General features: G+C 44.4%; 1 protein-coding gene and 1 non-coding gene across 4 annotated transcripts in view; both read right to left on the reverse strand.

The window, feature by feature from the left end:
* Positions 1–10,738, reverse strand: part of LOC135375383 (THAP domain-containing protein 7-like) — a 35,648-nt gene extending 24,910 nt beyond the window's left edge. For all 3 annotated transcript variants that reach the window (XM_064608100.1, XM_064608098.1, XM_064608099.1), the window contains exons 1-2: positions 10,445–10,738; positions 9,754–10,089 (exon numbers count right to left, since the gene is read on the reverse strand). In XM_064608100.1, coding sequence (XP_064464170.1) covers positions 9,754–10,089; positions 10,445–10,510 — 402 coding nt within the window. In that variant the 5' untranslated portion in view covers positions 10,511–10,738. The remainder of the gene's footprint in view (positions 1–9,753; positions 10,090–10,444) is intronic.
* Trnai-gau (transfer RNA isoleucine (anticodon GAU)) lies at positions 7,189–7,261 on the reverse strand. Its single transcript has one exon. It is a non-coding gene; the product is annotated as a tRNA-Ile (tRNA).
* Positions 10,739–16,048: the final 5,310 nt, after the last annotated feature.

Genomic DNA, 16,048 nt, shown 5'->3' on the forward strand with positions numbered 1-16,048 from the left:
CCCAGCGGTAGTGTGATGCAACTGTGCTACACTGCAATGTCCCAGTGGAAATACACGGAGCGAAGTTCACGTTTTATTATTATATTGCGCAGAGTTTGGTTACCACGATTTTTTTTTCTCGATCTGCACCGCATAAATGCACCGTCCTGCGCCACAGGAAGTTCGTACGGTGTGCAGGGAACGGGAAAATCGCTCTGCATATCTCTCTGGACAAACATATGCTGCTCAATCTCACGGAGGCTCTTGATAAAATGACTTGGCGAAATTATTCTCCGACAATGAATCGCGTCTTCCTCAGTGAGGTGCGGAGACAAGTTCCGTTGAGAAGTTTCCGTGAGAAGTTCTGGCAAATCTTCAGTTTCCAATAGGCCATCAGATTCTGTTGTGACATTTGGTGAGCCAGTAAGCCAGTAGGGGGCGGGGTCATTATGTCCAGCACAATTTCCTGCTTGCGTAGTTCGCACGCAGTCAAAGCAGGCGCCCACAGCTCCCCCTCTTCGCGGCTCTAAAAAAATGTTTGCACGTCATAAACACGTGATATTACTCCGTCAGGCATCATAGTTGATACCCATTGGCCGAAGGACATTGCGCTCTCCGCTATTGGTTGGCAAAGTTTCAAAAGAGCATTCTTTCGCGGGCTGCCTGTCTGGCGGGCAGTTACGAGAAGAGAAGGGAGAGAAGTGGCAGCGGCGTCTCGCGTCTCGACGATGTCAGTTGACACCACGGTATGATGGCATTGTTCAAAGAGAAGTCGCAGATTTGTTCGTGTGTCAAAGTGACTCAGCGCGTGTTGTGATGTTTCCCGACACAAGTATCCTACGTACGAACAGTCTCTCGAGTTCAGAACTGGAATGCAGTGGTGAGCTCACGCCTGAGGAACACTTGTGAGCGCCGTCGCATTTTCAAATGCAGTCACAACGGAGACAGGATTCGGTGTCCGTGCGACAAGCATTGCCCGCTTCGTTGAAACCTTCGCACTGCAACCAACGAAAGGAGATCATCACCGTGAAATCGCGTGCACTCGTGTGAGCGTCGCTCACTTCTGGGAGTAGAGTGTGTGTGTGTTTTTCCAGCTCGAACTTGGTCAACGAACGCAACGATTTGGACTCTGTAGGCACGGTGAATATTTGTGTCAGACTATTGAATCAGTACGATGTTTCAAATAAATGTTTATTTTGTCAAAAATTTGCCTAGTTGTTCTGGAATACGGAATAACAAGCGTCGGGCATGAAAACCAGTAAAAGTAAAAGCCGATGGTAGCCAGTACCGGGCCGAAAGGCGAGCCAAACTGAGAGACTCCTGATTGGCCGAAAGGTAGGCATCATAGCTCATTTTCATTGGTTGCATGTCCAGTGTTGCCTGAATTATCTCAAACTATGGGCTCTATGGGGAGCTGCGGGAGCCTGGTCAAAGGTCGCGGCACTCGCCTGTGGGGTTGGTGATCCATGTGAAGCGTAGCCTATCTGGAGTAGAAAGTCCTCCACAGGGTCTGCAAGCGTCGCCTTGGTCGCGAAACTAAGAAATATATAACACGCGACTGACATATATGGGCATCCATCTTCAGATAAGTCATACTTGGAACTGGAACTTACCGTTTCCGCTGACGAAGTCGCCGGCACCGCGCACGAACCGACTTACGATAGCCGCTCTTCGGTTTCTTGCTTGAAGGGGGCATCCTCGTACTGCGAATCTTTCGCCGAATCTTTTACATCCAGCACACACGACAAAATACACGCCAAACGTCAACGTGACACTGTCAGCAACAACGCACGTGCAAATGCGCCAAGCTTTTCAGCTCCATCAGCTGACACTAATAATGATGATAGTGATTGGTCATCGGTCAGGCTCCCCTGTACCACTGGCACCATCAGCTCACATAATTCAATACGACTTACGTTTTCAAAGAGCAAGAGAAAGCTCAAAGCATAGCTTACAAACTAATCTTTTTTTTCTTTTTCAATCAGTGCCGCCTGCCGTAGAAGCCGTCTACTACCTCGCCGGTAGTAGGCGCTATCCATGTCGCTAAAAGAGGTGGCGCTAGTTTCCATTTCGACTTTTTCAACGGGTCTTTGATATCGGTCTGCGAAATTCCCAACAACTTCCTCAGGAATGTTCCGATTGCGAAGGATTTTTCTCGATTAGTTCTCGGAAGGCTCCCGCTTCGCGGACGCACAGCTTGGCCGTGTGCGGGCAGCAGGACGACTCGCACTGACAATGAGAAATATACCATTTTTCACGTTTTGTAAAGATCTATTGTCAATTAGTAACGCCGCCTACCGAAATTATGACGTTGGTGCACCTCCCGCATAACATTGGAGAACACACCACAAATAGAAATACTGTCGTATCTCCGTTTGTTTTCACGTAAACTCTCTAAATGCAAGTGCCAAAATCGCATTTGTGGTCGTGTTTCTCGCTCTGTAGCGACCTATCAAAAATCGGACGTTACAGCGCCCTAGATTAAGGACGCAGCTTTGCAACCGTACCAAAATTAACGTTCCCAGGTATATAGAAGCGGCGCAATTTGTCACAGAAGAAGGCCGTTTTATGCCAAGGAGTGGAACTACGCTCAAAGTGCGTGGTGTAGCAAACTATGTTCAATGAATATCCATCACACACAAGAAAAAATAAATAAATAAAAAGAAAGAAGAAAACGATCTAATAGAACTCCGTGAAGTCAGAAAACCGCATTATCGAAAGGCCGAAAAATAAGGAGCTCGAGATACGAAAACCGTTATTCCAGCTGTGATAAAAAAATTTGATCCACAGATGAGGTAGGCTAGACTTGTTGGGAATTAATACAGCAAATAAATCATTTCACCAATAATAAGGTACGTTGGATCACTTAGGGGAAATCAAAAAGCAGAAGCAGATATATGAATCATATTTTCAACTGTACATATAAACCAGTGTGTGCTCGTATGAGTTTATTGTATGCGGTGGTAATCGCATTCGTGTCATCAAATGTATAGAGAAACGCCATCTCCTCCTTTCTTTTTCTTTTTTCTTTAATAAACATATTCCCCCCCCCCCTGTAAAGGGGTAAAGGGGAGAGGGGGCGTCTGCTTATGGGAGTAGCCAGATTTCTCGTGCGACGAATTCAGTCTCTCCATATTATTATTATTATTATTTTGCCAACACCAACACATCATTCAATGGCTGATACAAGTTATTCACTGGCATTCACCCGCCAGGCACTTTCTTATTGTAATATTGTATTTTGTATTGTAATTGTATTGTAATATGCCTTTTCTGTCTCTCTCTGTCTCTCTCAGTCTATTTCAGAGCACAAAGTGCTACACATTCCAATTATTTGATTTCAACTACAAGAGCCACAATAATTTTTCATAATCTAGAACAATTCCCTGCAGTGCTCATTCATGGGGGTGCTCGGTGCTCACCCTAGGTCTTCTGTCGCTTTGGTCTTTTTATTTTGGGCCTTGCGATTGTTTGGTGTTCAGATTTTCCGCCATTTGACTTTCAGTCTCGCGATTGCTCGGCCTTCTGATTTTTCAGCATTCTGGGCTTTCAGCCTTATGGTAAGCTTCCGCCTAAACATAACCCATAGCAGTATACTAGCAATGGAGCCGCGAATGGAAAGGCGTACAACTACCACAAGAATGACTGTGCCTGCTCAATGCATTTTGAGCAGTCCTGTTTCTTCGTTGGAAACGGTCGAGCTACATCGAAGCCCGTTGTAGAGCACTGCACGGGCCTGAACTTACCGACCCGGACCGGACCGTACCCAACTCCACGGATCACGACCCGGTTGCCGAAAGCCTGGCCGAGGTCAGACTAGCAGCTGCACAGGCAGAAGTGTAAATGCGATCCATCCAACAGGTTCTGTCTACACGATACACAGCAAACAGCGTAAACCACACATACTTTGCAAAGCAAAGTGCAAAGCGCCGCGTAGACGCAGTTTGTGCTCGTAACAACACGTGGTCGTCACGTATAGTGTGCCTGTCCACGATGGACGCCGTAGCGAGGGCAAACTCGGCAAAGGTGAGAATAACTCGACACCACGACCTATACAGTCAAACTCCTTTATAGCGAACACCTTTTTAACGAAAATACCACTACAGCAAATTTTTTTGCGGTCCCGCTGGAGCCCTATAGGTCCAAGAATGGACAACCTTTTTAACGAAAATACCTTTACTGCAATTTTTTTTTCCTGTCCCCTGAGTTTTGTTGTAAAAGAGTTTGACTGTATACAACCACGTTGTAGCGTTTTATCACAAAGACAGGGAGAGGACCCAGGTACAACTTACGCCAAAATTAATAATAACACTTAGAAAAATATGGTCTCGTACCCGAGCGCAATTACAGCGAACCTTTGGGGCCATGGAGAAATCTTAATTGAACAAAATTGTTTTTAACGCAAGGATTTTGTTCACTTCACACTGGCTGTTTTTGCGCTCTGAAACAAGACCAAACTTTTTCCAGTGCTATTATTAGAGTTGACGGGAGCTGTACATGGCTGCTTTGTTTTCAAAACGAATGTTGAAGATTAAATAACTGCAAAAGAATGGCTCACAAAATGGCTCAAAAGAATGGCTCACTGAGGCCCGAGAACTCTTGGACAGAATCCGAGCCCAACCCGCAGTCAAATTGACTTCGAGGCTAGATTTCGGCACGGCAGCCAGGCTCGGGCTAGCTCGTCCCTTTGCACAGCTGTGGCCCTTGCATAGCAGCACCCCAACAACCTAAAAAAATCCGAGTGTTGAGCAGGTGAGGATCGCACATGAACGTTACCCAATCTTCTGCATTGCAGTTTTGTTTTTACAGTGATGTATGAAGTGCAGGGAAGTGTACCAGACACACAAGCCCAAGAACCAGTGGGACATTTTGCAGAAACTGTGAAGGACACACGATTTTCTGAGGTACAGTAAACTATCTAAACTGTAAAATGTATTGTCACGCTGTATAAATGAATTTTCTTACGCTATAGATTTATCCCATGAGACTTGTTTTCGCATTACTGCAGGTATTTATGGAACAGCACCAGGAGAGGGACCAGGAGAGGGACCAAGGCGGGGCACAGGCTTAGACCCCAAGCTAAGGTTTGGAAGAAACCTTAGACCTTGAGCTCCATGACCCTCAGCCCTCTAGACCCGCAGCTCCATGCAGGACATGACTCTCGTTTGAAATTCCTAGACACATCCTCCTCAAGCTTTGAGGTCTTCGCCGGTCCAGTAGAAGAGCTTTATGAGGTATGCAAAGACGCGTGACAGTGTAAAACTGACAATATCTCGTACACCTTTTTTTTTCGTAATTTTTCTGTGATATGTAAAATTTCGGCACATTTAAATACACCTTTCTGTGGTCTACTTATTGCAGATACATCAGCAATGCTACGATGAAAATCTGTCCCATAGCTCCAGACTGAGATGCGAAGTTGTGACACAGCAAGAAAATTCGCAGGAACTACGGTACTCGAAGTGTACAATAATGAAGCTCAGAAGCTTAACAACGTCTTCTATTATCCTCGAAGGCTACAGTGGGCTTTGAAACCCCTAGGAGTCCCTCTCACCCGGCTGAACAAAGTTCTCCGTCAAAGAGACAGCACCCATGTAAGCGTACTCGAATACTTTTTTCTTGAAATGCCTGGCTAATGCATCACCGTGATTGCAGAAAACTACACTAACAACTCCTGAAAATCTACGTGTCACCGTACAAGGCCATTCCTACACAACACAAACTACACCACGCTAAGAGTTATCCATAACTACCTGGGAAGAGAAAAAAAAAAAAATCCAGTGATGATCACTGATATCACGAGCAAGAATCTCATCTTGGAGGAGGCAGAAAAGGAGCTTGAATGTTTTGGTGAACTACCTGATGAACTGGTCAATTAATGAAAAAATAAATAAATAAATAACGAAAGCCACGAGGTCAAAGGTACAGCGAGAGTTTCCCAACAATTTGCCACAACGATGCACTACACTGACAGCACACAGATGAGAAGTGGAGTAAGTGGAGAAGGGGAGTAATGCATTACTTTTGGGTAATGAGTAATGGCAATCCATTACATTTTGACTGAGCAATGCAGGGTGTCATTACTCATTACTTTCATCGAATGTTCATTGTGCCACAACATCCAATTTTTTTCAGCTATCGCCTATAACTAATAAAGCAAGAAAGAAAACTCATGCGTAGCAGGTTTCAGGCTTATGCTCGAAAATATAAATGTAATGCCATTACTTGATGAAAGTAATGACATTACTAATGCATTACTAACCTCCAAATTATAATGAATAATGTAATGCATTACTTTGTATAAAAGTAATTTCCCCACCTCTGGTAAAGATACCTTGTACAGCAGTTGCCAATGAACGTCCGACAGATTCACAGCGGGAGCCCACCGGCAGCAAAAATTCAGTGGCGCCGCGGATGAAGAAAAGCTGCGCAGTCTGACCATGGACGAAATGAACGCAGGAAAAGGTGTGACTTGAACCAAAAGAGTAGAAAACTGATTGGCCACGTAAATTTTGAACATTCACTATCGCAAGAACACTACGATTATGCAGAAGTGGCGCGAGATTCTCTACTCCTGATGGCGGTTGATGTGGCAGTACCATGGAGGCTGCCTACTTCCTCAACAATAGCTGCTCGGGAGAGCTATTCAAATCAATTATCACCGATGAAATCAGGAACACTCAAGAGTGTGGCCTACGAATCACTTCCATCGTTTGTGATATGGTCTTATATCCAACGTCACCATGGCCGTCAAGTACATCAGTCAGACGATTTTCGCGCCTGGCTCTCACCATCCTCAGAGACATGGCGAAAAAAATTTGTCTTTGACGCTACCCATGGTCAAGAGGTGACAGTGTGCTCTCTCACCCTCTCACATTGTGGGTGAAGGAAAGTTGTGTCTCCGAAGATGCGCAATGAACAAAGTAAAGAAAAAAATGGTGTTCCTTCACGAATTTTTTGTGTGGACGATCTATCGAACGGATTTTTGTTCCTAAGACGGCTCCGGTATCAGGTGACCGACTGGACTACATGTCCTTATTGGGAGAACTTTGTAGCCTTTATAAGTAAAAAGTTAATTAAGACATTGCCTTAGGAACAAGAGAGAAACTGACGTTCTGAGGCCGGAACAACATAGAAGGGACAGATACAAACAAAGCCTCAAATTGCCTAAGAAATCAACGATGAAAGATGAAAGTCACTGAAAAGGTTAGCCAGCTGTAGGGATCGAACCCACATCTTCTGGATTATCGGTCCAGGGCTCTACCAATTGAGCTAAGCTAACACGCCTCTCCAGCGACTTTCAGGGTGCGTCATCTGAAGGGACGACAAACCAGCCACTCACTTTCACTCACCCTCCTTTTGACTCTTACATTTTTTGCTCACTCATACACACATTCATACGACGGAAATCGTTGTTCCAGCCTCAGAACATCAGTTTCTCTCTTGTTCAACAGGTGCCGCTTGCGTCGATTTCCGTCGTATGAATGTGTGTATGAGTGAGCAAAAAATGTAAGAGTGAGTGGCTGGTTTGTCGTCCCTTCAGATGACGCACCCCGAAAGTCGCTGGAGAGGCGTGTTAGCTTAGCTCAATTGGTAGAGCCCTGGACCGGTAGAAGATGTGGGTTCGATCCCTACAGCTGGCTAACCTTTTCAGTGACTTTCATCTTTCATTGCCTTAGGAGTTTGCTAATGCCCTCCTAAGAAGTGCCCTTCAGCATATGCTATATTGCAATTGATTTCATCTCGGAAAAAGTGACGTATATATCTTTGAAACATACGTTCGCATTTAGCTGGGACACCCTGTATAGCATATGTGTTTCGTGAATGGTCACGTAATGGGCAGTGAACATTGCACACGGCCTGTGCTCAGTGCAAGAGTTCTCGGGCCTCCGTCGCTACGAGCTTTTGTGAACCACTCTTTCGCATTATTTAATCCTTAACATTCGTTTTGAAAACAAAGCAACCATGTACCTGGTCCTCCCTCTGGCTTTCAGCTAAAATGCTACAACATAGGAGCCAAGTTAGTCTCGACTTGGCCATGTTGAGGATCTCGCCCTCACTGCAGCGTGCCCCGTGGATGGGCGCACTATACTCAACGTGTTGCTACAAGCACAAACCACGTTCCAAGTATGCGTGGCTTACGCTGTATGCTGTGTACGGTGTAGATAGAACCTCTTTGGACGGATCACACAGCAACTCCACCCATGAAGCTGCGAGACGGAGCTCGGTCGAACTTTCGGCAGCCGGGTCAGTCTTGGGTAAGCCTCCGCGGTGTCGGGTATGGGCCGGGCCGAGCAGGACAGAGTTTTCAGCAGCCTGGTCGGGTAAGCCTTCGTGGGATTCGGGCAACTAAACTTTTGCTTGTTCGAGTCTTGCCATTCTGTTTTTGTGGCCGGACTGAGCTCTGGCACCCTTGAGTTGCCAAGACGTTAACCAGTTCTCTCTCATCTTCGACATTTTAGGCACATTTTCTGCTTTATACTTACGTTACGCATGTTTTTTTTACTCCGTGGAGAAGAGACTCTCCAATGTGCATGCTGCGGGGAGCAACTCTCTGTGCTGCACATTCTAATCGCGCGTTCATTACACGAAAATCACAGTCGTCACCATTTTAAAGAATTCTATCGATATCGAGTGCTTTTTCACCCAGTTGTATTGCTTGGGGATGAGTCATTTTTACCCTACGTGAGAACTTTGTCAACTTTTTTTTTACAGCTATCGGCTATTTAAATGTTTATAAGTGCGTGACTTTCCTTTTACTGTAGTTTACACGAGAAATTCTGAGATAATTTGGTTTTAATTAAGCTGTTACAGTTTTACATTTGCCACACCAAAGCCTTAATTGAACCTCTGTATGCAATAAGGGAATATGTCGATTTACCCTCCTTTTGCTATTTTTGCTGCAATCTACATACCATTATGTCCAAAGAAAATTTAGGACCGTATTGCAATTTACTGGCCCAGTACAGGAAGGTAAGAAATGGTAAATGCACGTATGTCAATGGGACGGACAATCAGATCATGCCCCTTTCCTTGGTTTGAGGTTTTTTTCGTCTTATCCCCTTAGTGCATACAGAGGTTCAATTGCCCGTGCGCCATAAAAACTTCAATCATCAACATCACCATTTTCTGCTTTATCATTTCCATTTCATTTTGCGTGCTGTTGATGACCCTTTCCTCTTCTTCAAACTGCACAGTGCAGTGTGTATTACCGGAATTTCATGCGTATAAGCCACAGGATGCGCTTTTAAGAACGCTTTGAAAATTTTCTGGCAGGTAAGTCGCGGGCAATATGAGACGACTGATTTGTGCAACAAAGGAGACCATAGAGAAGGCCACAAACCCTGTGGTGCATACTCCGGGGTCAGCTCTAGAGTTCTACCAAGATCCCATGTTGCCCTTGTTGGGAGTTTTTCATGGATTGATGAGTCAGTGGTCTTCCAGAAGACGTGAATCACTGTCACCACTTTCGCTAAAGCTGCTTGGGGGGAATGCACCAGGAGGATCAATCTACTCAAATGTGGACCCGTCCCTGTTACGCACTGTTCGTGCATTGGCAGGGTGATCTGGTTCCAGAGACAACGTCGGCCCTTTCGTTAAAACCGGCGTACGCGGAAAATACCAGGAAAAAATAGTCATCAGATAAGCCGCAGAGCGCCCGTGAGAAAAAAAAATTCCGCATCGGCCGTGGCTAATACACGCAGAATTACGGTATAAAGGCTGGAGTTGATTAGTGCATCAGCCTCACCCATGCAAAGAGGAATCCTCACTTACAGGTCCCGCCTGACTGGCAGAGACAGAGGAGCGGCCAGACAGCCGTTTTCCTCCATTCCTGTTGGACTGCGGTGCCTTTCGTCGAACGCGGGCTCGGCCTTTCGGGGGCTTCCTTGCTCGGAGAGCTCTTCGGTACGCAAACAAGGATGGCACGGCATCGTCACGAAGGATTCGTTGACCACTGGCAATGTTCGGAAGGAAGTCGCTGTCCTTGAAGTGCTTCGAGCAGACGACCGTTGATCTTGAGACCTTGAAATGTTTTCCTTCGTCTCGCTTTATTGCAGCGATCCACTTTTTGTAACGGTCCCCTTGTTTTGGGATGCGATGAAAGGAGACCTGGAACACATTAGGGAAACGTGTAGAACAAAAGGAAAGTGCACAAAACGAACTGGTGTGCATTAGATACCGATAACGTATCCTTGAATCTGAGGAAAACTACACTGACGGCTCGATTTGAAATTTCCTGGCGGAAGGATATCAGGCAGCAAACAACACAAGCACGAAGGTGCCTGAGAACATGAACTTAGAAATGCCTTCTAAAAACCATAAAACCACCAGTGCAAGGGGACAACAAAGGGACAAAAGGTGTAAGAAAACTTTATTTCAGTATATAACTTTATTTAAAATTGCCGCCGCTGTTAGACATTTTTTCGATGGCTGCTATTTTTCGATCATTCGTGAATATACGCACCTTTTCGTTGTTTTTATCTCTCGTTCCTCTCTGCTTGCAGAGCGGCACGGAACAGTGTGCTGGCATATTGTCTTCACTGCCACGACAAGTAATGTGCACCTTGCCAAATAAATAAATAATTATGCCGCGATGTTACTAGTAAGAAATAATGCTCCGATGTCTCCACAGCCGAATGTTCCCTCCTGCCAGGTTTAACTTCGCTGCGTGTAAACTTATAACTACAAAGAGAAAAAAAAAACGTGCATGCATTACTCGCGCTTTTCAGGCACTGCCCCAACAAAAATGGCGGGCGTGTTGACCACACCAACCATCCAACCACCCACTCATCTCACTTCTCTCTCGCTAATACCAAATACTCAAGTATCCTATATATCTCTTATTTCCGTGCAGAGTATCATAGCCGAGACGTCTTCGCTGTGTTCATTTGGGTTTTGAAATTAAAACTTTAATGGTCTCATTGTTATATCTGACCAAGCGTTATCGGCACTATCGGCATCACCTCAGGGCCTCAGGGTGATTTTTTTTTTTTTTTTTTGTGTGTGTGTTATTATTATTATAAACTAGGTCCAATCTTTTGAAAAGGGAGGCAGTACAGGCGAAAAAGAATGGACCTAGTTGTTTGGCTTGGAGCCTGTGCATCAGCTGAATAATTAGAAAGCACAAGCGACGCGTGCAGAACAGTTGTGAGCTTCCCAAATCCGAACTATGTGGTGGTAGTGATGTACTACAGTAATATGAAATGTCATCGTCTTGCAGTTCAGACTGGCTTGAATCAGCTGTCGGTTAGTTAAATCTAACTGATATCGAAACGAGAAGAGCTAGAACGATTGAGTGAGCCTTGTGAGTGAGTGTCACATGAAACATATGTATCCTCAAATTTTGCATCAAACTGTGTGGGTCGTTTTTTGGGGGTTTCTCAGCCAAGTTGTCTTCCAGTTTTGTCACTCCAAATGCGTTGTGGATTTGATTTAAATCCACAAGGGAGACTAGCAGATTTGATATGGATTTGATTGGCGGCTTCATCATGAACATGATTTGGATTGAGTCACACTTTTGCTCAGGGATTTGGATGAGGATTGAATCACATTTTTCCTTCAAGATTTTTATTTGATTTACATAATTTGCCACGAAATTCAGCCTATATGAATGAGCGAAGTGCATGCTTTTGCGACTCTGGTGCAACGCTTGCTCTGGCTGCCTGTTATACTGTGCAATATAATGCCAACACTAACTCCAATACACTAATATTCGGCGAATACTCCATTGAGAAAATGTCAGTGGCTTTCGTAGGATAAAAGGTTGCCCTTCGGACAAATGCCAGAACTGCAACGACGGTTTTGGACACTGCTTACGTCAATTTCTGGCCTATACGTATTTCATTAAAAAAAAAAAAAGCGCTAGGACCCATCCTTCCAACCTCCCACCAAACGCATCATTTGAAAAAGTGAAAAATGTGAGTGATCCAAAAAATCCGGATTTAAAAAAGGATTTGATTTGGAGTGCTCAAAATAAATCCGGATTTAAAGTGATTTGATTTACCCGAGTAAATTTAAATCCAGACTCGATTTAGATTTGATTTGGCACGTTCTGCAAACTGCGCATTTTATTTAAACCCGATTCGTTCCCTAAAAACCCCCAATACTGGTGCCGTGCCCGTACATATAATTTTGCATTCAGATGAGGCAAAGACTTTGCATTTCCTTAGACATCAAGGATCTGTACTATTCACTGCAAGAGAATGTGTTGTTGATTAGAGTATGCCGATTTCTTGAAGATAATTTGGTGCGTTTTCAATCGGAAGTTGGTATATCTGTGACTGAACTTTTGCGCTTACTAGAACTTTATCTGAGATCAACTGCCATAAGTATTGACAGGCATCTGTACACCCAAAAAACCGGTATCTGTATTGGCTCGAGCATCGCGCCTGTTCTTTCTGAGATTTACCTGAGTGTAATTGACAACGCTGTATTATCCTTTATATCCTCTCTGTCTTCAAATGATGTCGTTGTAAAAAGGTTTGTAGATGATCTGGTTTTCATTTCCATCAATGAGAGTGTTATTGATCAATGTAAAAACGTAGTTGTTTCCGCGGCCCCAGAGCTTGTGTTCACCAGTGAGTTCCCCACTGTTGGCATGCTTCAGTTTCTTGATATCAGGCTTTTGTTACAACCCGCTCTTTGTTGGTCTTACGTCAAATCTCAAGCTAAACCCATTTTGCCCGCTTCAAGTTGTCATTCTAAAACTGTAAAACGGGGTTTGATCACAGGTATACTATCAAATGCAGTAAAAAAATCTTGTTGTCATCATATCATTTTCCTCTGCGGAAAGTCAGCTTCTCTGTTTGAACGATGCTGGTTACCCCCATCACGTTACTTGGTGCTTTAAATGTTTCGTTAAACACCATGCTTCCTGGTTTGCCTGAAACTAAGCCCTCTGTCCCCAAATGTGTGGTTTTACCTTACTTTCACAAAGTGTCTCACAACTTGTTAGACGTTACGAAGAAGTTTAAAGTCAACCTCGTTTTCAAGAACAATTTCCATCTTGACCGCCTTTCGCCAAACCTGAAGTTATTTGCAAGAAACACCGGAATAAATTTGTCCGCTGTTCTTCAAACGTTGTTTACCAGGTCCCCCTAGCTTGTGGTTTCTGTTATATTGGCCAGACAAAACGTCGCTTAAATGATCGTTTGAGAGGGCATTCTTTAAAAGCAAAAAATAAAGCTTCAAACTCCGAAATTGCAAAAGATTTGGAAGAATGCACAGGTTGCTTCCCTCTATGGGATGAAACAATTGTAAAGGCTTCTGAAGAGGACCCTCACAGAAGACTTTTGAGAGAGACCCTATGCATAACCTCTTGTAGGAACTGTGTCAGCAACCCATCTGTAATCCTCGGTCCAGCCTTGAACAGACTGCTCGTTCCCCCGAAATGACCTCCTATTTTGTCTTCAACTGGTTGTTCCCTTCCCTCTGTTTGTATATATTTCTTGTATGTGAAGTAAAAATTTCAGCTGTGTTTGAGACTTCGTCATTGTTGTGTCTGTCCCTTCATGTTCTCTAGTCTCGGGGGTTTTACATTATGCATCATCTTCACCAGCTCGCTTGCTTCCTAGCCATTTTTTCAAAGACTTTGCCTCAACGTCGTGTCACTCTGTCAGATATTGATACGTTTTTGTGACAAATAAATGAACACATATGTAAACTACGTGCTTTCTGTAGAAAACTCCTGTATTGTGCCTCCGAGTACATGTTTGTTGGTAAGACGTGTTGCTCTGTTTCATTTTTTTTTGCATTGTCCATTTCAAATATATCTGCGTAAGTAATGTGACAGTTTACTCATTCAACTAAGCATTAGCCAATGATTATAGTGGAGGCTCTCGGGGTGAAGGCCTGTTCCAACATACAGCAGTGCACTAATATACAGTCAACCCTCGATTTATGAACACCCTCGGTTCCCTGAAAAATCGTTCATAAATCGAGGGATTCATAAATCGAAAATTCCGTTAAGTGAGTACTATCGAGCGAGTTGGTATTGTGTTTATAATGCAATATATTGTGTAATTTTGCTTTCGACCATGCCCTCTTCTGTATCAATCTCACAAAGCACAGATGTTAGCGCATTCACACTGTGTTTGTTATGCAATACTAAACAGTTTAATTTTGCTTTGGACCATGCCTTCCGCTGTGTCAATCTTGGAAAGAGGAGATGTCAGCACATTCACACTCAACTGGTCTAGGATTTCCTCTCAGGTTTTTAACCTACATTTATTAATCTCCTGGTGATAGCGGACACCTTATTCATGAATTGAGGTCAGGGACACTTCTACAAAAACCCGTTTGTTGTTCGGATTTCGAGGGTGCAATACCTGGAAAACGTTTTGTCTGTTGAGGCGTCATTCATAAGACCACGAATAATCCATTTGAAGGTTTTTGTTGGCCTCGGAACGATCCGTTCATAAATTGAGGCCAAAAACGCTGGGCAAGTCCTAGTTGGTTCCCAGAAATTCCATTCATTATTCAAATATCGAGGGTCATAAAACGAGGGGAAAATGCATGTAAAAAGTTTGGTTCCTCGTGCTAGTGTTCATAAAACGAGGGAATTCATAAATCGAAGGTTCATAAATCAAGGGTCGACTGTAGCACGCAAAAACAGCGCTCACTGTCATCGGACGGTTCTCACTTGCAAAGCGGCGCTAGCACTGGAATTTAGCGCAAGTTGGGTGGTCGTTTCCGGTCTCTCCCATCATGGCGCTTCTGGAGTGTGACAGCGTACGGACGAAAAAGTTCCGTCACTTGACGAAACGGAAAATTACCATACATTTTGGATGACAAACTTACCGGTTTTAAAGTAGCACAGAAGTCATTTTTAACACCCAGTTTTCTTCTTATAAAACTGTTAAGTTTGCCAGTAAGATGCACCATGCGAAGTAATTTACACCACAGAGTCATAATTATCGCGGGAAACTGAATTTAAAATATGCCGCAAAAAGCGACCGTGCGCAACGGTGGTGAAGAGCAGTACCAGCCTGTGATCTGCCTGGAACCTCGCGCTGACGCTATAAGGAGAACGCTCGCTGATTGGCCTAGAGAAATGTCTGCTACTCCGCTGTCGTCTGCTACTCGGCTGTTCGCGGTTCTGATAAAGCCTTTCTCCTTGCTCGGTAATGCTTCGGGCGCTCCTTGTATCCCCAATTCTCCGGTAAACCTCACAAAACAGATTAACGGCGGCAAACGAACAATGCGCTGACCCCCACTGATCGGCAAACCAGAACGAGTCTCCTCATGCCGTCATCGGTGACGTGCCATCATACCTCCTCATCCTCGTTATAGCTGGAGTGGCGAGTTAAGGGTGAAGGCGCGGAGCTACGTTTAAACGAGTTTTTTTCTGGGAAACAAATTGCACACATCAAAACCTTTCGCGCTATTCGGTATAATGACACACACACTTTCATCAGATGTCTTAATCTGAATTTTTTTTGGATGGCCCTCTGTACTCCTTTAACGCGGTTGCCACGCCGTGAAACGCGGAAGCGAAACAACCCCATGACTTCCGCGACGTCCTCCCTGAAGGGCCTTCTCATTGGCCACGTGAATGTGGGGCTAATATTAGCGCCGAAAAAGTTGAACACGAGCTCAACTCCGGCACGCGCTAATTTTTAGCGGGTTTGGAGCAATGCGAGGAGGAAAATATCGCGCTATTTTCTAGCGCCGTATAGCTAGGGCCTGATTTTTTCGGGTTTTTTTTTTGGCCAAATTCGGGGGGTAAATATCGGGTGATATTTTTCATTCGAAAATTCGGGTGTATTCGGGTTAAATCCCGTTACCGCATATTCTGTCGTCAGGAATTCGGGTGTATTCGGGTGATTTTTTTTTTTGTTTAATAAAAATTTGTCTTAACATGGAACTAATGTTTAGCAATGTTATCAAACTTTATTTTAATGCGCGCTTACGAGTGTGCCACGCGACCCGGATGTTTTCGGGTAGATTCGGGTTAAACCCAAATTTTACAGATTTCGTTCGGGGGGTAAATATCGGGCGGATACGGGTTTAACCCTAAAAAGTCAGGCCCTACGTATAGCAAATCGCTCTGTGTCAGAACAGGCCTTGA

Source organism: Ornithodoros turicata, unplaced genomic scaffold (assembly GCF_037126465.1).
Source record: "Ornithodoros turicata isolate Travis unplaced genomic scaffold, ASM3712646v1 ctg00000858.1, whole genome shotgun sequence".
NCBI classification, from domain to species: Eukaryota; Metazoa; Arthropoda; class Arachnida; order Ixodida; family Argasidae; genus Ornithodoros; species Ornithodoros turicata.